The sequence below is a fragment of the Penicillium maclennaniae genome, assembly GCF_028827695.1.
Source record: "Penicillium maclennaniae strain IBT 15551 chromosome Unknown utg000006l:1.0-2513246.0:1.0-2515036.0, whole genome shotgun sequence".
Lineage (NCBI taxonomy): Eukaryota > Fungi > Ascomycota > Eurotiomycetes > Eurotiales > Aspergillaceae > Penicillium > Penicillium maclennaniae.
Genome location: NW_026623218.1, coordinates 853,797 through 877,013, shown reverse-complemented (window position 1 = coordinate 877,013; position 23,217 = coordinate 853,797). Strand labels below are relative to the sequence as shown.

Genomic DNA, 23,217 nt, shown 5'->3' with positions numbered 1-23,217 from the left:
CAAAGTGAAGATATGCTTTCAGTATTCTGAACGTTGGAAAGCCTTCGATCGAGTTTTTGGTTGAAGTTGATCCCCAAGTCCCACAACCTATTTTAGGTCCATGGGCGATCGAGTATATTCAGAGCCAGGTGATATTGTAGTATCATCAAAACTTTATTTATGTACGTCGTATCATGCAGGAACACATTCGAGAAAGAAGTGGCAAAGTCAATATCGTTGCCGAGTCAAATCATCGAGACGAGATAAAAGAAAATGAAAGAAAGGGGGAAGGAGAGAAACATCCAAAAGTGGGGGAATAGAAGGCAAAGAAAAGAAAGAAACTAAAGATATCCACAGATTATGGAAAAGGGAATGTGCTCAGCCCCGCCTTGTCTTTGTCCGTACACAGCGCCAGGAATGGAAAACGAGGCAGATTGCCAAACGCAAATAGAATGATTTAGAAAAAAATGGCAGACGGTAAATCATCAGAAGAACAGGAAAAACAAGGGAATGGAATGGTGCAGGCGAGTCGCAAAATCATGTGCATATGCAATTCACATCTGAGTGCGTCAAGATGAGTATGAGTCGTTCCGATGACATATCAACATCCTGTGGCTCTAGGAACTGGTCCCAGGCATTTGGCTGGGGTAACCGCGCCAATTTCCGCCTGCAGATACAGGGGGAGGAGGAGGCGGTCCGCTTGGTGGGGGAGCGGTGCGGATGGGCATTGTCGCAGGGTTGAGGTTTGTGCGAGACTTTGCGTTGTGCGAACTGACGGACCGCGGGCTCATGAATGGGCGGGATGGAGCATCGACCGCGGAGACGGGGTCGCCCAGAAAGCGTGATTGCATGCGGCCTGCTCGTGCGTCATTGTCATCCTTGGTCTCCAATGAAAGATGCTCCAAGGAAGGTGGCTGTGGGGACCGTGTGGAGCGCGAGGAAGAATAGTGGTGGTTTTGGCTGCTCGGGGGACCGTAATGGCGGTGGGCATCATTGCCGATGTTCACGGGGATCTCGCCCGAAGGTGGACGTTGCTGATATGGGGACGAAGTCTGCTGACGAAGTGGAAGTGGTTTGCTGGTGACTGGGGTGGTTTTGGAGATAGGTGGAGGCGCAGGAGGCGCCGCAGCCGCTGATTGCGTGCTTGCTGAAGGCGTATCCTTCAGGGACTTGGGCGCAGGTGGTGCCAAATAAGACTTGCGGTTGTGTCGTTCCATCATGCTGATGGCCCAGTCCTGCAGGTCGACCGGCGTACGCTTGGCTGCCTGCAAGAAGGCATCTTTGTCCTTGATCAAAGTTAGTGGTGCTTATTATCATGTGGATGGTCGGATCATACATATAGCTCTCGCGGGGTTGGTCGTTCCTCCGACTTCTTCAGCAGACACTTCCCGACGAAATCGTGCAAAATGGGGGGAAGGCATCGCTCTTGGGAAGCTTTGGTGCAGTTTCATGAACGATTTGCTGGAGCAGGTCCAAAATACCCATGGGGCCTGCACTGGCGCGGTCTCCTGCTGCGGAGTCCGAGGTATCGAATGGGAATCGACCCACAGCGAGTTCCATCACAGTCAAACCCACACTCCATACATCCGAGCGAACGGTGTAGGCACCTCCTTGGATACGTTCCGGTGCCATATAGGTCGAAGTACCAACAAAGGTATCGGCAATGGAATTGACAGTTTCAGTGGCGACACCAAAATCGCAGAGCTTGATATCACCGCGCGAATTGACCAACACGTTGGACGGCTTAATATCACGATGCATGATACGATGAGCCTCATAAAGATAGACCAGACCGGCCAGGATGGACTCGGTAATCTTGCCCAGCACATCGACCCGCACTGGACCAAAGTCCTTTGAGATGCGGTCGAGGGATCTGCAGTTCACGATGTCAGCCACGCCATTTCGTCTGATATATCATACCCCACCTACCCGCAATCCATGTATTCCATGCAAAGAACAATATCTCTGGCCTCGTTCTGGAAGGCGCCGTAGAAAGTCACAATATTGGGCGAGTTGCAGTCGTGTCCGACCCGAAGTTCTCGTAGAATTTGCTTCCGAACGTTTTCTTTGGCGTCGACTCGGATGATCTATCATAGGGGTATCTAGTCAGTTGAGGCACTCACAATTTCGAGATCGTGAACGCGTACCTTTCGGGCCATCACGACCTTGGTCGAGGCATGCATAACCTTAGAGACGGTGCCTCCATTCCCAGCTCCAAGCTCCTTCAACGTTACGAGATCCTCACTGCGAAGATCTAGTCGAAACTCCAGACCAATCTCTAGCGTATCTGTAGGGCCCTCGGAGTTTCCAACCGCACCGAGGCCCTGAGCATCGCCATCAGAGGCATTATTGGCAGCTGGCTTGGGGGCCGCATTGAGGGCGAGGCCTTTGACGTTCTTGCGCTTCAACGTCCGGGCCTTAAATTGTTCCGCCATGGCGAAGGTCGAGGATTGTTGAGAAAAGAGATCTCTGTACGCCCTGGCGCTGACGGGGAAACAAAAGGAAGCGCGGCGGGGAACCCGATATCACAGTCCTTCTTGCGGCGCTGATTGGATATCGCGGGCGCATCGACTGGACCAACAAAACAACCGGATTTGCACTGGGCGCCAAATGGAGAGATCAAATGGCGTCCCGGGTTTGAGGGAGTCAAATGTCTTTTTCAGGAGGCAACGTTGGCGATACGGTCTTGTCACTGAAACACAGGTGTTCCTGGTTCTCCACAAGTCCTCACCCTATTTCTTACCCACCCCCAAGAACGCCTCTTAGGCATCTTACTATCGTTTTGTGATATACCAATTGAATGAAGATGGAATTTGATACGAGGAGTACCCTCAGAAAGTCTTTTATTTGTCTTTGTCTATTCGTATTCCCAACATGATATTTAGACTAAAATGATAATCTTAAATTTGTGTACTTTACATCTTTTAAGGACACAAGCGATACGATCACGTGGTATCACTAGCCACCGAGTCAGCCACAACGCGCAGTCACCGCCACCGCGTTCTCCTTCGGAGTCGTGCTTCTTCCTTTCTCTGCGCTCGCGTCTCTTTCTCCCCACAACTCAACCCCTTTTCTTATCAACTCCGCGTCTCGGGCACTGCCGGGTGCCCTGCGCTGTTGCACTCTCTTTTAATCTGCTATCTCCCTATCCACTGGGAGTAGCTCTCCCCGACCAGCCACAATGAGTCTCCGCGACCTGGTCGAAGGCGAGGCTTTGATGGATGACGATGAGAACGATGAGGGCATGGACGACTACGACGGCGAAGTCCGAGAGGGTGCTGGAATCGGCAACCATTACAATGACTCGAGTGACGAGGACGATGAAGATGAAGACGACGAGGAGGCTCAGCGCGCCGTGAGTCTAGCCTGGAGGTTCGGGATGCCGAATTGTGCGCTTACATACAATTGCTTTGATAGGTTCGTGAGGGCTTCATTGTCGATGAGGATGAAGAGATCGAGAATCGCAAGCACCGCCGGCGCAGCGAGGGCAGGAAACGGCGCGCCGCCGACGAAGAGGAACACCTCGATGAAGAAGATCTGGAGTTGATCGGCATTACTGCTCCGGGTAACAGAGGTGCGACCTCTGAGGTATGTGATCTCGAACGCATTAGACCGTCGTCTTCTGATAAAGGCGTCGGGAGTTGTGAATTTTACTAATAGCAGCTATTCGGAATCGACAGTCCAAGTTCAAGCGCCTGAAGCGAGGCAAGGATCGCGAGCAGCAGCAAACACCCCAAGGAATTGATGATATGTTTAACTCAGACGATGAGGAGGAAGCTCAAGCTCCCCAATACGGTCATGGCCGATCCGGCCGCCGCGGTGCTTACGATGAGATGGAGGGCTTCATCGAGGAGGATACCTTTTCTGACGAGGAGGCTCAGCGAGAGCAAGACGATATGGAGGTTGCACCTCCTGCCCGCCCAAGCATGCCTGGTCTTGGTGCCACGGAAGCGGCAGGTCTCGACGAGAACGCATTGGAAGACATGCGCGCCGCGTTCGGTGATGGTACCGAATATAGATTCGCCCTTGATATTGAAGACCAAGAAGACGATGAGAAGGAGGACGAGTCTAGACGTTTGGATTTGAAGGACGTTTTTGAGCCCTCTGAGCTGGCTGAGAGGATGTTAACGGAAGAGGACAACGAAATCCGTCTGCTCGACGAACCCGAACGTCACCAGGTCGCCCGCAAACCCTACAAACATGTCATTCTGTCGGAGGATCAGTTCCGCGAAGAGGCTATTTGGATCTCAAATCTGATGTTGCTCAAGAAGCGCATGGACCCGGAGCTGCGTGAGCCTTTCCAGCGCTCGGTGGCCAAGATGTTGGAATTTCTGATCACGGACGACTGGGAAGTTCCCTTCATCTTCCAACACCGCAAGGACTACATGATCCATGCGGTTAAAGAGCCCATTAATGGGGCCGATCCCACCGACGAAACTGCTGAGTATAGTATTCGCGCCGAGAAGCTCTTGAATATGACAGATCTATGGGATATCTTCGACTACGACTTGAAATTCCGTGCGCTGGTCGACAAGCGTAACACCATACAGAAGGCCTACGACAACTTACAAAACCTTTTCAGTGTCAATGATGCCAACGTGGAAGACCTCCTGGCTGCGGCCGCTACTATGGAGGAACTCCAGGATGTACAAGACTACATTCACTTCCAATATGCTGCGCAGCTGCGCGAAATGGCAATGGTCAATGGTGATGCCAATGGAGAGCCCCACCGGCGCAAGGCTTCCAGCAAATCCTTCTTCGAACGGGTGCGAAACGGCAAGGCTTACGGTATGGTGCGTGCATTTGGTATTACCGCCGACGCTTTCGCACATAACGCTTCCAAGGAAGGTCGCCGGCAATATACCGAAGATCCCAGCGAGGGACCAGAGGAGCTGGCCGACCAATTTGTTGACACGGATTTTTCCAACACCTCTCACGTTCTAAAGGCCGCCAAGAGTATGTTTGCCGAAGAGCTTACTCTGAGTCCTAAAATGCGAAAGGTCATCCGCCAAGCTTATTACATGAACGGAGTAGTCGACTGTTTCCGCACAGAGAAAGGTCTACGCCGGATCGACGAGCAACACCCCTACTACGAGTTCAAATACCTGCGAAACCAGCAGCTCATGGACATCGCACGACGCCCGGAGATGTTCTTGCGAATGCTGAAGGCCGAAGAGGAAGGATTAATGGAAGTCAAGGTCCGCTTTGAGAACTTTGAAAAGTTCCGCCAGCACCTCTACGCTGATATCGAGTCCGACAATTACTCAGAGGTTGCTGATGCATGGAACCGTCTTCGCCGCGAGGTGCTTGACTTGGCCCTCGGCAAGCTGGAGCGGGTCATCAATCGCAGCGTCAAGGAGAACATCCGACAGGAGTGTGAGAACCATGTGGCTAGAGAGTGTCGTGAGGCTTTCTCTCAGCGCTTGGACCAGGCTCCTTACAAGCCCAAGGGAATGGTCCTGGGTACAGTGCCGCGAGTCATCGCTTTGTCTTGCGGAACTGGCACTGTGGGCCGAGACCCCATTCACTGGGCTTACATCGAGGAGGATGGTCGTGTGCTTGAGAACGGCAAGTTCAAGGACTTGTCAGTCGGTGACCAAAGCCGTGGAATCTCGGATGGTGCCGATGTAGCTGCTTTCCAAGACCTGGTGGAACGTCGCAAACCAGATGTCATTGGTGTTTCTGGAATGACACCCGAGACGCGTCGCCTCTACAAGTATCTCTCTGAACTGATCGACTTGAAGGACATCCGTGGGGCTACCTACGCCGATGACCGCGACGAAGAAGTTAGTGATCGTCTGGAGGTGGTTATTGTTAACGATGAGGTTGCTCGACTTTATCACAACAGCCCTCGTGCTCGACAAGACAATCCTGGCTTTGGTCCCTTGACCCACTATTGTGTGGCCCTGGGTCGATACTTGCAATCTCCGCTTAAAGAGTATGCCTCGCTGGGCCGTGACATCATCTCCATTCAGTTCAAACCCGGCCAGCAATTAGTGTCCCAGGAGTTGCTGCTCAAGCAGCTGGAGACTGCTCTGGTCGACATGGTCAACTTGGTGGGTGTTGATTTGAACGAAGCTGTCACTGACACTATGAGCGCCAACCTCCTACCCTATGTCTGCGGTCTTGGACCTCGAAAGGCTGCTCATCTGCTCAAAATTGTGAACATGAATGGTGGTGTTGTGAACAACCGAGTGGAGCTTTTGGGTGTCAACGCACAGTATCCTGCTATGGGTGTCAAGGTCTGGAACAACTGCGCTTCCTTTGTCTTCATCGATTTCGAGAACGCCGATCCCGATGCCGACCCGCTGGACAACACTCGTGTACACCCCGAAGATTACGATATTGCGCGCAAGATGGCCGCTGACGCGTTGGAGCTGGATGAGGAAGATATCAAGGCCGAGACAGACGAGAACGGCTCTGGTGCGATCGTTCGCAAATTGTTCCGTGAGGAACAGCAGGATCGTGTCAATGACCTTATTCTCGAGGAGTACGCCGAGCAACTCGAGAAGAATCTCAATCAGCGAAAGCGTGCCACTCTGGAGACTATCCGTGCGGAGTTGCAACAGCCATACGAAGAACTACGCAAGCAATTCGTCTTCCTCAGCACCGACGATATCTTCACCATGCTCACAGGCGAGACGCCGGAGTCCTTGGCCAGCGGTATGGTGGTGCCTATCTCCATCAAGCGGGTGTTCGAGGATCACATCGATGCCAAATTGGACTGTGGAATTGATGCGCTAGTCTCAGAGACCGAGCTTGGTGTTTCCGTTGACATGCCTGTCCGTTCCGTCTTCCAGGTCCATCAGACTGTTCCCGCCAAGATTATGTTCTTGAACCGCAAGAGTTTTACCTGCAATGTTTCATTACGTGAAGACCAAGTATCTGATCCTGTCCGCCGTGCCCCCGAACACGGCTTCGACGACTGGGATGAACTGCAGGAGAAGAAGGACAAGGAGTCGATGCAAGAGAAGACGCAACGCGGTGGCCAGGCTCAGCGTGTCATCAAGCATCCGCTCTTCCGGCCGTTTAACTCCGCCCAGGCCGAGGAGTACTTGGGTTCTCGGAGTCGCGGCGATGTGGTCATCCGTCCTTCATCTCGTGGTCCCGATCACCTAGCAGTCACCTGGAAGGTAGAGCATGGTGTCTACCAGCATATCGATGTGCTCGAACTGGACAAGGAGAACGAGTTCTCCGTTGGCCGTGTGCTCAAGGTTGGAGGCCGTTATACATACAGCGATCTTGATGACCTCATTGTCAACCATGTCAAGGCCATGGCCAAGAAGGTGGAGGAGTTGATGGCGAACGAGAAGTACCAAAAAGGCAGCAAGTCCGACACCGGTAAGCTGACTACCTTTCCACATAAGTGCCATGTCACTAACATGTTTGATAGATCAATGGCTCGAGACCTACACCAAGGCCAACCCTCGTCGCTCCGCCTATGCATTCTGCATCAACCCCAAATACCCTGGCTACTTCTACCTCTGCTTCAAGGCGGGCGAGCACTCCAAACTCCAAAACTGGCCTGTCAAGGTTATTCCACAGGGCTTTGAGTTGCAGAAGAACCCCTACCCGGACATGCAGGCCTTGTGCAACGGGTTCAAGCTGATGTTCAGCAATATGCAGGCCAGTCGGAGGTGAATGCGTTGTCTGTACAGTGTACTATTCTATGGGAAATTTTCAGGAAAAGCGGATCAGAACAAAAGATGGGGCATTGCATTTTTCGAGTTCCCTTCATCTCTTGTTTTTTTTTTAATTTGATACACCTTCTGGTCGTTTGGGGGCATGGGCATCCTGTAACCACTAGTTTACCTTGCAATGGACAGCATCTCGCATGAGTGGACGCGACCAGGCGTAGAACATGGGGAATTAGACTCGGCTACGAAGATGCTGGAACGTGGCCAAGCATGTGGTCAGATCGCGGCAGTTGCATAGAAACTAGAAGTATAGCGTGTCACAATCCCAAGGTACAGCGTGGATCCCCCCATGTGAACAGCAATTCCTCGGCTTCGGGCCATTTGATCCTCTTTGGGGGATTTTTCAAAGTGCAGAGTGTCGTCAGAATGTATTGGCGTTGTTCCCAGTTGTGATCTACTTTGTAGGTATTTTCTTATTATTATATGATCTCGTTCTGGTTCAGTTCTCGATAACATTTCGGGTGCCTGAGTCCCTGAAGAAATTACGTAGCCTTCTCCGCCCGCAATTGTTTCCCCCGTCAGCCGCAACCGCGACAGCTCACCTCAACTCTGCATCATGGCGGCAATGGAGGAGCTGGAGATTCATAGCAAGGTAGGCGGCAACTGTATCACTTCTACCTCCTCTACTAATATTCTTGAAGTCCTATTTCGTGCGTTGGATTCATGTGAGCGCAAATCACACCATCTCGTGGAGCATTCAGCCACACAAGAAGTCCGTGAACTTTGGACTCTTTAAACACCCCGGCCAGTCCACTCATCTGAGCTCCCAACTTCCCGCCTCCGATTCTCCTACCACTGATTCCAACGAGAACCTCCCCGCAACGGCCGCGACATCCGGCTCGCGCCACCAACAGTTGGGCGTAGTCGAGAAGCTGACGGGAATCGGTCTCAAGTCGATCAAATGGATTGGAAAATGCGAAGCCAACACTGTGTTGCAGGGGACATATGATGTACCGGCTGGAGAAGGTGGTGACTATGCCTCGTCTTCGACAATACCTTCTCCAAACAAGTCTCCAAGACTCTCACCCTCGTCCTTTTAACCTACCCTACCGGCTTCCAGCCTCATGTCTCTGCCTCGGCTTCGATAATGCGCTCCCAGATGAGCGGCTCAAGCGAGTCGCTTCAGCAGCCGCGTACGCGAAGACGCGGTAATAGCCGGTCTACTCTGAACGCGCAGGTGTCCGATGCCAACGTACATACTGGTCAGCTTCAGAAGCGGCGCCGGAAGAGGGGTCAGGGTTGGGCTCGGAGGTTCTTCTCTTTGGACATTACTTCGAGCACGCTTTCGTACTACCATGATCGCAACTCGTCTGCGTTACGGGGCGCTATCCCACTATCCTTGGCAGCTGTCGCTACCAACGAGAAATCTCGCGAGATCTCCATCGATTCGGGTACCGAGGTCTGGCATCTCCGCGCGAGCAATGAACAAGATTTCGTGGCCTGGAAGTGCGCTCTGGAGAAGGCTTCTTCGAAGGATTCTCCAGAGCGTGAGGATCTTGCTCTCCCAGGCCCTCCTGAGCTCCGACTGTCCCTCCCTTCAACACCTTCCCCCGCGGAAGAGAATGAATGGACTAGAGTCGAGCGCCTTGTCAGTCAAGTATCCGGATCGCGCGATGCAGTGCGACGTCTTGCCAGAGATACTGATCCCAAGTACTTTGTATCTCCATCTCCGCTCCCGTCTTCCTCGGAGCGAAGTCGTGGCCGGTCTCCTGGTCCTCATCCCCCATCGCACGACTCTGGTGTGGACCCCAGGCGTTCATTTTGGAAGCGCAAGACAAGTGCCAACTCCAGTCATAGCGGCAAGCATGCTAATGTTAGCAATTCCCAGCTGGTGGTGCCTATCAAGGAGGAGCCTAGCAAACCGGCTAGCATTAATGGCCACGCTGATGGGGTGGATGCTCTTCATGATAATCTAATGGCAGTCCTGCGGGATCTGGATAATGCCGTAACTGAGTTCTCGACACTCCTTGCTGAGAGTAAATTGCGACGATACCCTCCCCGGCCTACCGTCGCGAGTCGCAAGAGTATGGAGTCAGATATCTCGCAGGAGTTCTTTGATGCGATGGACGGAGGTGCCGCATCTCCACTCTTGACAATTCAGGATAGCGATGGCGAGCATGATACGGTAGACGGCGCTGCTGAGGAGGTTGAAGATGACGCGCCCTCCGACAGTGATGAAGAATCCGAGTCGGCAGCTCCTTATGATGGTGCCTCGTCCCTGTTCCCAACTCGTCCCAAGTCATTGTCTCCCCTTCCCTTAGAGAAAGTTCGCCGTCGCCAGAACATCCTGGCTCCAACAGTCATGCCTCCAAGTCTCATAGGGTTCCTACGCAAGAACGTCGGCAAGGACCTGTCTCAAATATCTATGCCCGTATCTGCAAACGAGCCACTGTCTCTGCTCCAACGTGCAGCAGAAATCATGGAGTACTCTTCACTCCTAGACCAAGCCTCGCAGGTCTCAGACAGCGTCGAAAGACTCATGTACATTACCGCTTTCGCCATTTCCTCGCTCTCCAGCAATCGCGTCCGCGAGCGCTCCATCCGCAAGCCTTTCAACCCAATGTTAGGCGAAACATATGAACTCATTCGCGAAGACCGCGGCTTCCGCTTTATCGCCGAAAAAGTCTCCCACCGCCCCGTTCAACTAGCCTACCAAGCCGACAGCAAAGAATGGAGTCTCGCGCAGTCCCCATTGCCTAGTCAGAAATTCTGGGGCAAATCCGCAGAAATCACAACTGAGGGCCGCGTCCGCGTAACCCTTCACGCCACGGGCGAGCACTTCAGCTGGACGCCAGCTACTCAGTTCCTGCGTAATATCATCGCAGGCGAGAAATACGTTGAGCCAGTCGGTGAACTGACCATCTTTAACGAAACAACCGGCCAACGCTCAATTTCTACCTTCAAAGCGGGAGGCATGTTCTCCGGCCGCAGCGAAGAAGTCTCAACGCGCGCCGTCGACCCAAGACATAAGACTCTCTCCCTCGGTCTCGCGGGAAGCTGGCCCTCCGCCCTCTCTTTGACCAAGGATGGCTCTCCCTCCGGCAAACCAATCTGGTCCGCAGGAGACCTCGTGCCCTCGGCGCCAAAACACTACGGTCTTACTGCCTTCGCTGCCGAACTTAACGAAATAACGCCTATTGAGGACTCTCACCTCCCACCCACAGACTCGCGTCTGAGACCTGACCAACGCGCTCTGGAAGATGGTGACCTCGATCGCGCCGAGGAAGTCAAGGTTCAATTGGAAGAGGGACAGCGTGCCAGACGCCGTGATATGGAGAATGCTGGACAGTCTTGGATCCCGCGCTGGTTTACGCGGGTGAGTGATGGCTCTGATCAGGAGATTGTTTGGCGGTTGAAGGGTGGTAAGGATGGGTATTGGGATGAAAGGGCACGCGGTAGTTGGTCTGGTGTCGTGGCTGTTTTTGAACATTGAGGCTGACATGAAGGTTGATGGATGATGGATGATTTATGGTCTATGGAAGTGGGTTTGGTTCGTTGTCTTTTGGAAAATATTGAATTTAGATAGTATGAAGGGCTAGACACTCCACTCTAGACATGGTGAAATTTTTATTTCCATTGCATATTTGTTTTGCTGTCTTGAGGTATTTCGTGGAGTTATCGTAAGATTCTTCCGTAATTGAACAATATATTTCAAGTTTCTCTGACAGAAAATACCGAGGTCGGAAAGCAAAAGTTATAAATTTTGCAACGTCGTTGAGCGTTATCGATATGGAATCAGATACATTTCTGCGTAAAAAGAGGAGATAGTGATAACTCAATGTACTAGAAACCCAAAAAAAAGCATTCTGATTCACGTATAATAAGCAGGAGGAATTGGGAACCAAGGGGCGTAAGTATATTACTCCTCGTCGGAGTCCTCGGGCTGTGCAGCCCAACGCTTTGAATTGCGCATCTTCGCCGCTTTACGTGCGCTTGCACGATCAGGCGTGTTCTGACTGGCGTCTGGCATCCGCATCATAACGGGCAGATTATTAAGAACAGAGCGGTTACCCTGGAAATAGTGCTCGGCGAAACCACCCTGCAAAATTCGACGTAGAGAGCTCAGACGAACCCACTTCCACCATCTGTCGATGCTCATGATGCCGTGTCGGCCGATCTTGACGGTCAGCGTACTGCCGTAATGGCGGTTCGTGTCTTGGTCGATGGCCATGTTGTAGCGTGGTCCGCGGCGCGGGTTTTCGACCGTTGTGAGGATTGAGGCGAAGTTGCTGTGCAAGTTCTTCTTGTCACGTTTGCTGATGCGCTTGTTGTGGATTGTTGCGAGGTGCTGCAGGGAACGTTCAAGCTCGGGGGTGTTGTGGTAGGCGTTGTAGCGCTTGACGAGTTTGGGGCCGGAGGTGGGCTCATGAGCGTGCTCGTCCTCTTCGTCCTGTTCCTCTTCCTCTTCAGAATCGTCGTCTTCTGCTTCGGTGTAGCTCTTTTCGTATAGAATGGCGATATTTTCACCCGCCGCGATCTGGACGCCAGAGTCACCGCTATCTAGCTGGTCCATGAAGATTTGTACTGCTTCCTCGCTTTCGCCCTCGAAATCATCAATTTCGGTTACTAGGAAACCCCAGACTTGCAATGCGGCTGTGACGCTGGTTGGATCGTCTGCGGCTTCGATGGACTGGCCGTCTGAAGCAACGATGTCCAAAAGGAAGGTCATCTGTTCAAGAATACCATCTTCACCTGCACCGCCAAAGACAGTGCATGTACCCAGACACTGGATGGCTGCTGCTTTGACAGCGTTGGATGTTGAGTCGCGGATGATGCGCGTCAAGATGGGTTCGGCATTTTCGTAGATCTTGTCGTCCGAGGAGGTGACGACCAGTAGTTCAATTGCACGGAGAGCCAAAGTAGTCTCACGAACACTGGCCTCACTTCGCACACTTCTGATGAATGCTCCGAGTAGGTCGGCAACCGACGCGCGCATTTCCTCCTCGGCATAGTGGTACTTGGTTAGGCGGCAGAAAGCAGCCAACGCCTCCTCACGGCCCTGTACACTACTGCGCTTGCGGTCGAGGATCTCCTGGATGCGATCGCCCAGTTCCTGAGGCCAGTCTACGTTATCTTGTTCCGGGTTGTCATCGTCGAGTGAACCGATACTATGCGATCGTTGGTTAGTGCCCCGCTAAGAGGGAAAAAAAACATTGGTGACATCATCCCGCCACGAGGTGGGACCATCGAGACTGGAAATGCACGAAAAAGAAAAAAAAGGCGTGAAAAAAGGAAGTCGCAAGAGTCAAGGGGTGACAGCTTACCTCATAGAAGTCTCGTCAGAGAGGAAGCCAGCATCCTCATCATCGGAGGCGGCTCTGCTCGCAGCTTGTGACGACTGCTTGGAGCCGGTGCGAGAGTTGGATCGGGAAGCTTCTCGAGAAGCTGCCTTGCGGGAGACGGTCTTACCGCTCTCAAAGATCTGACGACGAAGATCGGGCATGATGGCTGGAGGTGTTTGTGATGTGGTTCAGGTTCTGTATGTTGGACGGTCTCCTCTAGTTCGTGATGCCGAGGTAGCGTGGAAACGTGTGATCAAAGGTCACCCTATTGGAACGGAGCTATGGTAAAATGAAATGGAAAGCTGAAGATTGTAAAATAGCACATAGTCCTGCAACAGCAACATCAAGGGTGACAACCGAGGTGGGTGAAAAGACAGAGAAGAAAGTTGCCTCCAAGGTCCAAGTAAAGCCTGCTTAGGTGAGGAATGTGTAATCAGCCCGTGGCTCGCGCTAACCGCCGGTGTGCGGGGATTGCCTCTTTGGGCGTTACATAGCTCGCAGATTTAGTTAGACGGGCTTCAGTCTCGTTAATACTCGATGACTAGACTCATAGTCGATCTGATTTTCGGATTCAGGTCTCCCTAGTGTGGTCATGACGTTGTTTTTGGGGGTATCGCCTATCATACAGTTGAAATTACTATGCTATTTCCCATGGATCACCACCTCCAGAATGCGCCGTGCCTTGACTCCCTCCAAATACTCCCGACCTTCCTGGTGTAGCTCATCTTCATCATACTCGTCATCACCAACCTCCAGGTCCACCTGAAGACTAGCTTCGTAGGCCCCCATCACAGTTTCCTCGTCCACCCGCACACCACCTTGTACCAGAACACGGATACATTGTGCCAGACGGGCAATCTCCCGACGTGTTTGCGGCGCGATTTCATCATTCTGACTAGAGTAGATTGAGCTCGAAACCATCTCTTCCATGCGTGTGATAGAGACGTTCTCGGTCGTGGAAGATGCCGCAGCCGCTCCGTCTGCGTGTTTGGAGATCCAAATATATCCGTTCACACCGAGGATGACATCGACATCCCCACCCCCATTAGCAGTATTCACAGTCCATACTTGTCGTCGCGACCGCACCACGCCTCCAGTTCCACTTGAGGCCGCGGGGGCTGATACAGAGCCAACGCCACCCTTGGTGCTGGTGCTGGACGCTCCACTGCCACCGGTACCTGTAACAGCGAGGAAGACACCGTTTCGGAGCTTGCCATATTTCAAAGAGCGGGTGTGAAGCGAAGCCGCTCCGTCTTGATGCACGCTTTGCACTTCCGCAACAACCAAGTCACCCTCACTGAAGAAAGTACGGATCTGAAGCTCATCGGCGCTTGTTCGTCGCCGAAGGATACCGCCGGGCAAATTGATAGCAGAAAGAGGCAATCCGGCAAGCAGCGGAGCCGCAACGTCGACCTTCCATCGCTTGGACTGCACTTCCACGATTCTTCCGATGACCAAATCTCCGATCTCGGGGGTGTATCGAGCTCGCAAGGGGTGCACTGAAAGAAGCTTGTTGGTCTTGTTGATTGTACCGGCCACGGTAGCGATTATCGAGGTAGAGAGGGGGTTCATGTAGGTTCCATGGCCTCTGCTGAAAGTTAGTTCGGTTCCCCTCTGCAAATTTCTCCGCCGCAGTGGCTGAAATTGAAACAATTACCTCATCCATTGAGGGTCATCGGTGACCACTTCACCGGGTGTCACGATTCCCGTTCCGATCTTGTTTTCTAGTCGGGCTCGCTTGGTAGGCCGGCCGAGGGAAACGCCGCCCATTTCGGTGTCCTCGTCGGAGTTGATAGACATCTCGTCATCAGTATCGGGCTGGCGAGGACCAAGATCCTCTACCACAGGAGGTAGAATGGTGATTGCCATGTTGACTTGAGCAATCGGTGTAGATTTCGTTTTAGAGAAGGTGAAAGTCGCAGCTTCAACTTTCAGCGGAGACTTTCCTTGGCACGTGACATTGACCCATCGGAGCCTGAAGTATACAATTCAAACAGTCCTTGCTGTACCTGACTGAGATCAAAACGTAAATTACGTTCTCGAAACTGAATGAGGTAGAAATATATCAGAGCCTTTATACAGCGGATGTTGTTTGAAAGCCTCAAACTCGAGTTGAATCTCTTTGTTGTTTAGATAAACCCGGGGCTCACTGGATGCGGTGGTCATGGAGATTCTTTTCTCAAGTTGACCGACAGCCTAGGCAGATTGCTTTGAATGATAAAGTCAGAGAAAAGACCTTGATTTGCAAGTCTTGCGATCTGGTGTCACCTTTTTTTTTTCATGAAGTTACGCTAGTCAGATAGATATTCGGATCGACACCACTCAGAGCGTTTTTCGCAAAGCTTCAAGGCATAAGAAAGCAGTTGAAAAGTTCGGCTCCATGAGACCCTATCGCCTACCATGTCAGGAAGAAGGACGTACTCGAGTCCGGATGTCTTAGACTAATGGAGAATCTTCGGCGATTAGTTAAGACTTGTCCAAGTGAAATAGAAACGCAGAAAAAGTATAGCGCCGAAGTTGAAAAGCCGAAGCCAATTCTTGAAGGACCCCGCTTGCGACCTGAAGACAATCAAAGCGGCACTCGCTCTGAAAGAGATAAATAAAAAAAGAAAAAAAATTCCTGGCGCAGAAGATCTGGTGGGGAAGTGGGAGATGGGCCCCCCCTCTACATTAAACGCTCGGGTCAGTCAGGTCAATCAGCCTTGACATCCGCATATATCATTTGCAATATCGTTCACTCAAGCCTCGACCAGACCGTCGTGATTAGAGTAACGCGACACAAGGAAGAAGTCAGCATGGGAGATAGGTAGGACGTTTTGGAAGATAACCTAGCCAGATTGAGACCAGCTCAACCACTACTCGGTCGAACGCTGCCACAGCAAAGTGCATCCTCTAAAGACAATCAAGGATGTATATATTCCATCTCCATCAAGGGTACTTCCCTGTACGTTGGCGTGAATTGACTGGGGCATTTCCTACGATCGGCACCTCACTGGACGCAAAGCCAATACCCCCCCACAGTTAGATTACGCAGGGCACTCCCGAGTGAAGCCGAACAGGGGAGTGGCCCCGAACGGAAAAACCATCTTGCCCTCACAATGCATCTGAAGAGCCTTCCTGATATTGTCCCGGACGCGTGCACCTCTTCCTCTCTTTGATCGCCTTCATTTATATTCCCTGGTATCATGTACTTCTGGGTATTTGGGAGGCGATGACTGACCCATCTTTCATCTCGGTATCGCCGGTATCATCTTCAGCACTACTCGACATGGGATCGTGTGGGACATCCCCGCACAATTCTGATTGCGAATAGGATCCAGATCTAGGACGGAATCGTCGTAGATGCCATAGACCGAGGCCTGATCAATACCACTCCTTGAGGATGGTCCCAAGATACACAATTCCCGCTTGACAATCATCTCGCTTGTGCATAAAATGCAGTTCAATGCATGCTACCCATACACGGACCGGGGATTGCGTACCGTGCATCAGGTCATTAGAGACTCACTCCATGAGCCATTCAAGGCCGTCGGTAGTGTCGCACGGGCGTTGTACAATTTACCCAATTGGATCATTGCCATTCGAAAGTAGAACATTGTCCCCACAGCACATCTTCTTTGAACCAGCTCAGTACGCAGACGAGGTAGCTCTGACCCATAACAAGTCCAACGGGAAACTCTCCTGATAGCAGGTGGGAATAGCCTGCTGCAAAGTGTGCTGCAGGACGCACTGGCTTCAAGCGCAAGAACATACAGTATGAACAACGGCGGATCGCGTCAAAGCTGTGGGTCTGGACTGGGGCCCATGATCCATACTGGGCCTATCACTTCAGAGTCCTCAGCCGTCCCTTCGTACTTTGGGTCCTGTACTTTTTTATTTCTTTGAGCATCCAACCTAGACCTGACTCGGCCATACTCCGGCTTTGACTGAAGTTGCTACTTGGAACGGTTCGAGCGGACACACGGGGAGTCCCGTACCCCACTTCCCCCCTTTCCCTAGGCGTTTCCTGTCATTTCCTTCAACGTAGACAGCTTTCCCCCAGGGCCTTTGTAACAACATCGCGACTATGGCTGAAAATACGGAGCAGATCGCGGTGGTTAGTGGTGCTTTCATAATCTGATGTCATTTCATTCTCTCACCTCTCGCCTAGGATCCCGATTTCTACTCTATGGCCACTGGTTATGGCACGGAACCGCAGGACTTCCAGTCGTGAGTGCTCCTACGAAGATACCTCTAATCGCATACTTACTCGCATATGTGCTTAGGGAGACCACCTCTATCGCGTCCGCGATCGCGAGGGGCCGAATTGAAAATGGCCGAAGGTTGGTCCACTTCGAGTCCAAGGCCGAGTCCTACGACTAACCCGAGATATAGATATCAGGCCACCAAAGAAGATGACTATTGGTAGAGTTACGATACATCAAACATGTTTTACATGGACTTACCAGCTCCAGGGGTCCTTCGGACGAGCAGCAGTTCGAGGCGTTCGAGATTGGGTAAATCTGCATCCTATCCCTCTCTTTTTTTTCCTTTACGTGTCTTATTTACTGGAAGCGCTGTGATGTTAACAATCTCAGCCATATGGTGTTTCTCGTGCTAGATCACAACCACCCCAATCCGCTTTTCCGAGCCCCTATTGGCGATCACCCTAAGGTGAGTGGGACACTGAGGTATTTGTCTCTTAAACGTCCTGCTAACATAGCAATTTAGAATATTCTGGACATTGGAACTGGTCAGGGCAATTGGGCAATGTATGTCAACGAGTCTTTCGTGTCAAGAGAACCACTGACAAGTCCATAGTGATGTTGCCGATCTCTATCCAACTGGTAAATGGGTTTCTTATTCGACTCGACCTCTCCTTAAGACTGACCCCGTCTAGCTACCGTCCGCGGAGTCGATATTTACCCCCCCACCCGTAACATGGATGCCCCCGAACTGCGTCTTCGAAGTGGATGATGTGCTTCGCGCCTGGACCTGGAGAGAGTCGTTTGACTTCATCCATCTCCGCCTAATGTATGGCGCATTCACTCCGAGTGGATGGGACCAGGTCTACAAGCAGGCCTACGAGTGAGTTGTAGTTTCCATCACTTGACGGTCTGAGTCATCGAGCCCTAACATTGTGTTTCTTTCGGGACAGTGCCCTCGAACCCGGCGGTTGGATCGAGCAGATGGAGTTAGACGTGCGAGTCTACAGCGATGATGGTACTTTGAAGCCAGAGCATCAGCTATGGGGGTGGGGCAACTTGTTTATCAGATGCTCTGAGCGAGCAGGAAGTTCACTCAGAACCCATGAAACAATGCGGAGCGCGATTGAGAAAGCCGGATTTGTGGATATACATGAGGAAAACTACAAGATCCCTCTAGGACCTTGGGCTAAAGATAAGTTGCTCAAGGAGGCCGGACACCTCCAATTCGCCCACTGGAATGCCGCTCTCGAGGGTTGGGCGATGTGGCTTCTCACTCATTATGGAGAGCCGGAGCCGTGGACCAAGGAGGAAGTGCAGGTGTATCTGTCCAAAGTGCGCAAGGAGTTGAAAGACCCGCACATTCACGCCTACGAGCCTGGGTAAGTTTTCGAATCGCGCCGCTGGTTTGGCTGATGTTAATCATATATAGGAATCGCGTGTGGGCAAGAAAGCCTACCCTTGAGGAATTGAAAGCGAGAGAGGTACAAACCAAGGTCGAGACATTGCCCTAAACCCGCTTTGTTATCTTAAGTCCAAAGATTCTTAGCCCTGGAGGCAAGCTTGTGTATCAATCAATTTAATGTTCTATGCTACTACTCATCACGGTGGATATACATCCCTCTCAATTTCAGATACATAAGAATTATTTCAGCAAAAGTATATGTATAGTTCTTTATTAGTCTTTCAATCTCATGATTCTGTGTTTGATATAGCTCTCCACTGATGAGTGATGGACCTCGATCCAGTACCAAAGCTCTCGATGGGCTGAAACTCCCTGGACGACATGATTCTCCTACTGTATTCACCATCTAGTTTTGGCTCGGGGTACTTCCTACTTAGTTACTTACTATGCAATTTCTCGAGGTGCCTGAGCGTTGAGTGCCTTTTCCGATTTTAGCAGAAACTCGAACAAGAATTTCTACTCTCGGGGTTGTAACAAAGCGATTCACTACCAGCTGAGAGGAAGGCTCTCCTGTGTAAAAACCATGTAGTGATAGTAAGAGCCTCTAGCGTCTCTAGATTGAAGTTAGGGATATTCACTCTAAATTATGGAAAATTATGAAAAACTCCCTCATCTATCTCGCATCACCTGGAGAAAGTGGGATTTGATCCAGTATTGGTGCTCGTTAGGCTGGGTAAAGGGTAGGGGAAATCGTCTCATTAAATTGACCTGATATAGAATATGATAGTCGGAGCTGTAACCCAGAAGGATTCAGAAATCGACTTAAAAGTTCAGAAGAGGTATACTAGACAAGGGTTACCACCTTAAAAAGGGTGACTAACCAGAGTCGCATAGTGGCGCCAATCAGGTTGCGGCCGGGGAGCTCGCTACATGTATCCAATGAACAGCTGATTCTAGCCTGAGAGTAATTGTCTTCGATCTCACCGAATCCTTGTATTCTCTAGTCAAGACTACGCTAAGGAACCACAGGGAAAAAATTTAGTCAAGTTTGCCTGCGCTAAGAGACAATAGAGTTTTCGAGCTCAGCTCGAGGCCCAAACAATAGGAGTCAGGATCGCCCGAACCACGGTTCACCTCAGCCGCTAAAATAGTCCCATAACTACTCTCAGATTTGCTTTGGACAAAGGTCCCTGGTTCTGTCCCATTGCATATGCTTTCCTCTGTGAAACAATATGGGGCTATTTCAGCTCGGATCGGACAGTCGACAAGGAGGGTCTCCACGTAGAGTTCGTGATGAAATTGCGGAGAGAGCCCGGAGACGGCTTACGCCCCCAACCTCGACTATTTGGACCGAAGCGCCAAGTGTTTGGGTCTGGTGTTTCAAGCTAATCGCAAATTTGAGTGTCTCTGTCGATTGTCTGAGACTGTCCAACGGTTGTATCCGCTTGCAGTCTCGCCTTGGGATGAGCGTGGCAATCGATCGAAAATGGAGGCTTATCGAAGCCACATCGGTTGGCCCCTCAGATCCACTGTGCTAAACAAGATGGATCTAAGCAACTCATACCCCATTCCCTGCCTTTCTCAACTCCATATTCGTACGGCAAACCCTTCAGTCTTGACATCATGGCTGCTGAGGAAGCCATCCGAACGGTATCGGCCCTGGCCACGCAACTCGTGAACCAGATCTCCGTGCATATGCTCAACTACCTCAGCACCACTCATGACCTACCCGATGGCTTTCGTGAGCTTTCGCACACCTTCCTCGACACTTGCCGTACCTTGTGGGCCATTGAGGTCGGGGTGACTGAATTGGCCGCCGCCAACCGCGCCCTACCAGCGGTCATCATAGATGAGGTGGAGAAGAAATATGTCGCTGCATACCGCGACTTTCAACACCTTGAGAAGGTTATTCTGAAACTCGTCCAGTATGAGCACCGTGGGACGCTGGGAAAGATTCAGCGAGGATGGCATCGCCCGGGTCATGAACTCAATCGCATTCACGACTCGTTGAAGACCAACGAAACTCTTCAAATTAGTGGCATGGCCTTCCACTGGTCCCTCGGAGAAGCGCACCCGGAAGAATCGGTGGGAACAGGGTACGCGAGTTTGGCAGCCGCCCTCGACCGCATAGCCAAAGGCCGGTCTGTGATGGCCGTGAACAAAACCCCGTCGATCGACTCTGACCGTTCGCCACCATCTACCCAAAGGCAGTCGCCCAATTCCATGCGGCCAACGCCTGCCGTGCCCCCGAAAGCACCATCCATCATTCATAGCCCAAAATATATGCCAGCCGAAGATCCCAAGCAAGACCCTCCTCAACAAGATTCTGGAAGTGTTGCGGATGGTATCACGGATGATATGTCCTCCATCCTCTCCCTGAACACATTCTTTCGCTCTCACCCCGGCTCTGAGGCTGGAATTCGCCCCTCCTTCGACCATCGTTTGCTGCCGCCCCGGTCAGCCGAGTCAATCTCCACGGCCTCTGCAGAAACCAGCATGCCGCATGACAGCGACACGGATCTCGACCTAGGGCTACTTATCAAGCCCACTCTGTCGAAACCAGACGCATTTCCCTTGCTGCGCCCCCAACTCAGCCAGACGATAGCTGTTACTGGCCCCAATGTTGGAAATAGTTTCGTCTCCGCTATACGGGGGCGTGAGCACAGCTTAATCGAGCAGCTACTAGCGAGCGGGGTGTCGCCGGACAAGCATGGGAACTTTCATCCGCTGAACGAGGCTGTTACCCAACGTGACATCGAGAGCATGCGGCTATTGCTAATTTTCAAAGCGAACCCCAACACCCCGGATTCGCTGGGCAAAACGCCACTTCTTCTGACCGTCGAGCAGTCATTTGTGGACTGTGCCATAATTCTGCTGGATCATGGCGCGGACGTGGATTATCGGGCAAAGCCAGAGCTCGAGTCACCTCTGAGTTATTCCATGGCCAATAGCAAGGTCAACCTGACGCAAACACTTCTCGCTCATGGTGGCAACCCCAATGAAGCAACGCGCAATGGCTCAACATTACTGATTGAGGCAATCCGCAAACGGGCACCGCAGAAACTCATTGAGGTCTTACTGGAGGCCGGTTGCGACCCCAACCGCAAAGACAATCACGGAAAGACGGCGTTATGCGAAGCGGTCCAAAGCGACCAACCGGCCATCGTCACAACCCTATTGGATCACAACGCAAACCCCAACCTGCCGGGCCCTGAGCACGCCCTCTGGTCCGAGGTCTACCGCCCAGGCTGCCTGCGTATCCTGCTCGCGCGCGGCGCTGATACCCGAAAAGCTCCTGGTCTCATGGAGCAAGCGACAAGCGTTAACAGCATCGACGCTGTCCGTGTTCTGCTGCAAGCTGGTATCGATCCGAATTGCAAAAAAAAAAGACCGGAATATACACGCCATTGTGCTCAGCCATCCGCGATGACCGTCCAGATATCATCGCGATGCTTCTAAGTCACGGTGCTGACGCTAATTTGATGGCGTCCGAGTACCCAGCTTGGAAATGTATCACTCATAACCGCCTGCACTTCCTTCCGGATTTGGTGGCGGCAGGTGCTGACCTCCACCAACCACCTGGCATCGTCGAATGCGCCGTGCAGCTGAACAACATGGAGGCTATGCACTGGCTCGTGGAGCAAAGAAAGGCCAATCCAAACGACCGCAACGCCCAAGGCCACATGGCTCTGACTACCGCGATCCGCGAGAACCGTCCGGAGATTTTGGAATGGCTGCTAGCGCATGGCGCCGATCCCAACCTCCGCGGCCAAGGCTGGCCCGTGTATATGGCGACTAAGTCACCGACTTTGATGCAGCTCCTACTACCCTCCATCACCGATCTAGCCGCGCACAAGGGTGTCATTGAGAAGGCAGTACAAGCGAATCAACTAGAAAATATCAAGTTGCTACTAGCGGCCGGCGCCAATGTAGAATGGAAGAACGGCGGCGTGTTCTCGCCACTAACAACAGCGCTGCGCGAACGCCACTCGGACATTGTGCATTTCAAGCTGGTGCCGATCCCAATGCTCCCGGTGAACATTTGCCGCTAGTCAAGGCGATTCGTCGATGCGACGACGGTGACTTTTCCATGATCAAGTTACTACTCGATAAAGGAGCGGACCCGAATACGTGCTATCGTGATTGGAACGCCATCATGCAAGCTATCGAGAATCGTGATCTTCGGCTGCTGCAATTATTGATTGAAGGGGGTGGTCGTGTTGACCTTGCTGAGAAGGATGAGACGGGCCAGACGGTTCTGGATATGGCTGAATCTTCTGGCTGGCTGGAAGGAACTCAACTCCTGATGGAGAATTCGACACAATGATCAGTGTCGATGTTTTTGTAGCATTGGTGCTGTTGGAAGTGTAATACGGTCAATTGGGAAGAGAGACTTGGCTGTGACCCGCAGCGACCTTCATCTGTATAATTTCGCGCTTTTCCTAATAAGGATGAACAACCTCGATGATTCAAACCTATTAGAATACGATTCTCTCCAAGTGATCCTTTGTGACTGTAAGTCTTCCACGATTGAACTATGAGCTTCTTCCGATTCAAGAGAAGAGACTGCGAATAGTAGAGCAAACGGTAATCTAGAATTGACGACATCGAGTGGGAAATTTTCCAGGTCGTGGTTGTCTTGCTAAATGGTCATGGAGATTGCATGTCTC

At 51.8% G+C, this 23,217-nt stretch overlaps 7 protein-coding genes across 7 annotated transcripts; 4 read left to right on the top strand and 3 right to left on the bottom strand.

Moving 5' to 3' along the window:
- Positions 1–596: 596 nt before the first annotated feature.
- ste7 (MAP kinase kinase Ste7) lies at positions 597–2,414 on the bottom strand (the record flags this gene model as incomplete). Its single annotated transcript, XM_056968215.1, has 5 exons — positions 597–1,265; positions 1,316–1,413; positions 1,461–1,852; positions 1,909–2,066; positions 2,127–2,414. The coding sequence occupies 5 exons, from the start codon at positions 2,412–2,414 to the stop codon at positions 597–599; spliced, it is 1,605 nt and encodes a 534-aa protein (XP_056821011.1).
- Positions 2,415–3,160: 746 nt separating this feature from the next.
- Positions 3,161–7,620, top strand: spt6 (chromatin-remodeling histone chaperone SPT6; the record flags this gene model as incomplete). The annotated part of the gene is made up of 4 exons (XM_056968214.1): positions 3,161–3,334; positions 3,397–3,567; positions 3,660–7,320; positions 7,373–7,620. The coding sequence occupies 4 exons, from the start codon at positions 3,161–3,163 to the stop codon at positions 7,618–7,620; spliced, it is 4,254 nt and encodes a 1,417-aa protein (XP_056821010.1).
- A 612-nt stretch (positions 7,621–8,232) lies between these two features.
- On the top strand, positions 8,233–11,109 carry N7477_006550 (oxysterol-binding protein related protein OSH3; the record flags this gene model as incomplete). Its single annotated transcript, XM_056968213.1, has 3 exons — positions 8,233–8,268; positions 8,318–8,645; positions 8,687–11,109. The coding sequence occupies 3 exons, from the start codon at positions 8,233–8,235 to the stop codon at positions 11,107–11,109; spliced, it is 2,787 nt and encodes a 928-aa protein (XP_056821009.1).
- A 426-nt stretch (positions 11,110–11,535) lies between these two features.
- On the bottom strand, positions 11,536–13,119 carry N7477_006549 (IFRD domain-containing protein; the record flags this gene model as incomplete). The annotated part of the gene is made up of 2 exons (XM_056968212.1): positions 11,536–12,784; positions 12,941–13,119. 2 exons carry the CDS (start codon positions 13,117–13,119, stop codon positions 11,536–11,538), a joined length of 1,428 nt encoding a protein of 475 aa, XP_056821008.1.
- A 481-nt stretch (positions 13,120–13,600) lies between these two features.
- On the bottom strand, positions 13,601–14,827 carry N7477_006548 (exosome non-catalytic core subunit RRP4; the record flags this gene model as incomplete). The annotated part of the gene is made up of 2 exons (XM_056968211.1): positions 13,601–14,546; positions 14,616–14,827. 2 exons carry the CDS (start codon positions 14,825–14,827, stop codon positions 13,601–13,603), a joined length of 1,158 nt encoding a protein of 385 aa, XP_056821007.1.
- Positions 14,828–17,024: 2,197 nt separating this feature from the next.
- N7477_006547 (uncharacterized protein) lies at positions 17,025–18,656 on the top strand (the record flags this gene model as incomplete). The annotated part of the gene is made up of 11 exons (XM_056968210.1): positions 17,025–17,054; positions 17,109–17,167; positions 17,224–17,280; positions 17,333–17,362; positions 17,413–17,454; positions 17,536–17,611; positions 17,669–17,709; positions 17,759–17,792; positions 17,838–18,025; positions 18,096–18,524; positions 18,575–18,656. The coding sequence occupies 11 exons, from the start codon at positions 17,025–17,027 to the stop codon at positions 18,654–18,656; spliced, it is 1,068 nt and encodes a 355-aa protein (XP_056821006.1).
- A 1,514-nt stretch (positions 18,657–20,170) lies between these two features.
- On the top strand, positions 20,171–22,874 carry N7477_006546 (ankyrin repeat domain-containing protein; the record flags this gene model as incomplete). Its single annotated transcript, XM_056968209.1, has 3 exons — positions 20,171–21,908; positions 21,965–22,499; positions 22,520–22,874. The coding sequence occupies 3 exons, from the start codon at positions 20,171–20,173 to the stop codon at positions 22,872–22,874; spliced, it is 2,628 nt and encodes an 875-aa protein (XP_056821005.1).
- Positions 22,875–23,217: the final 343 nt, after the last annotated feature.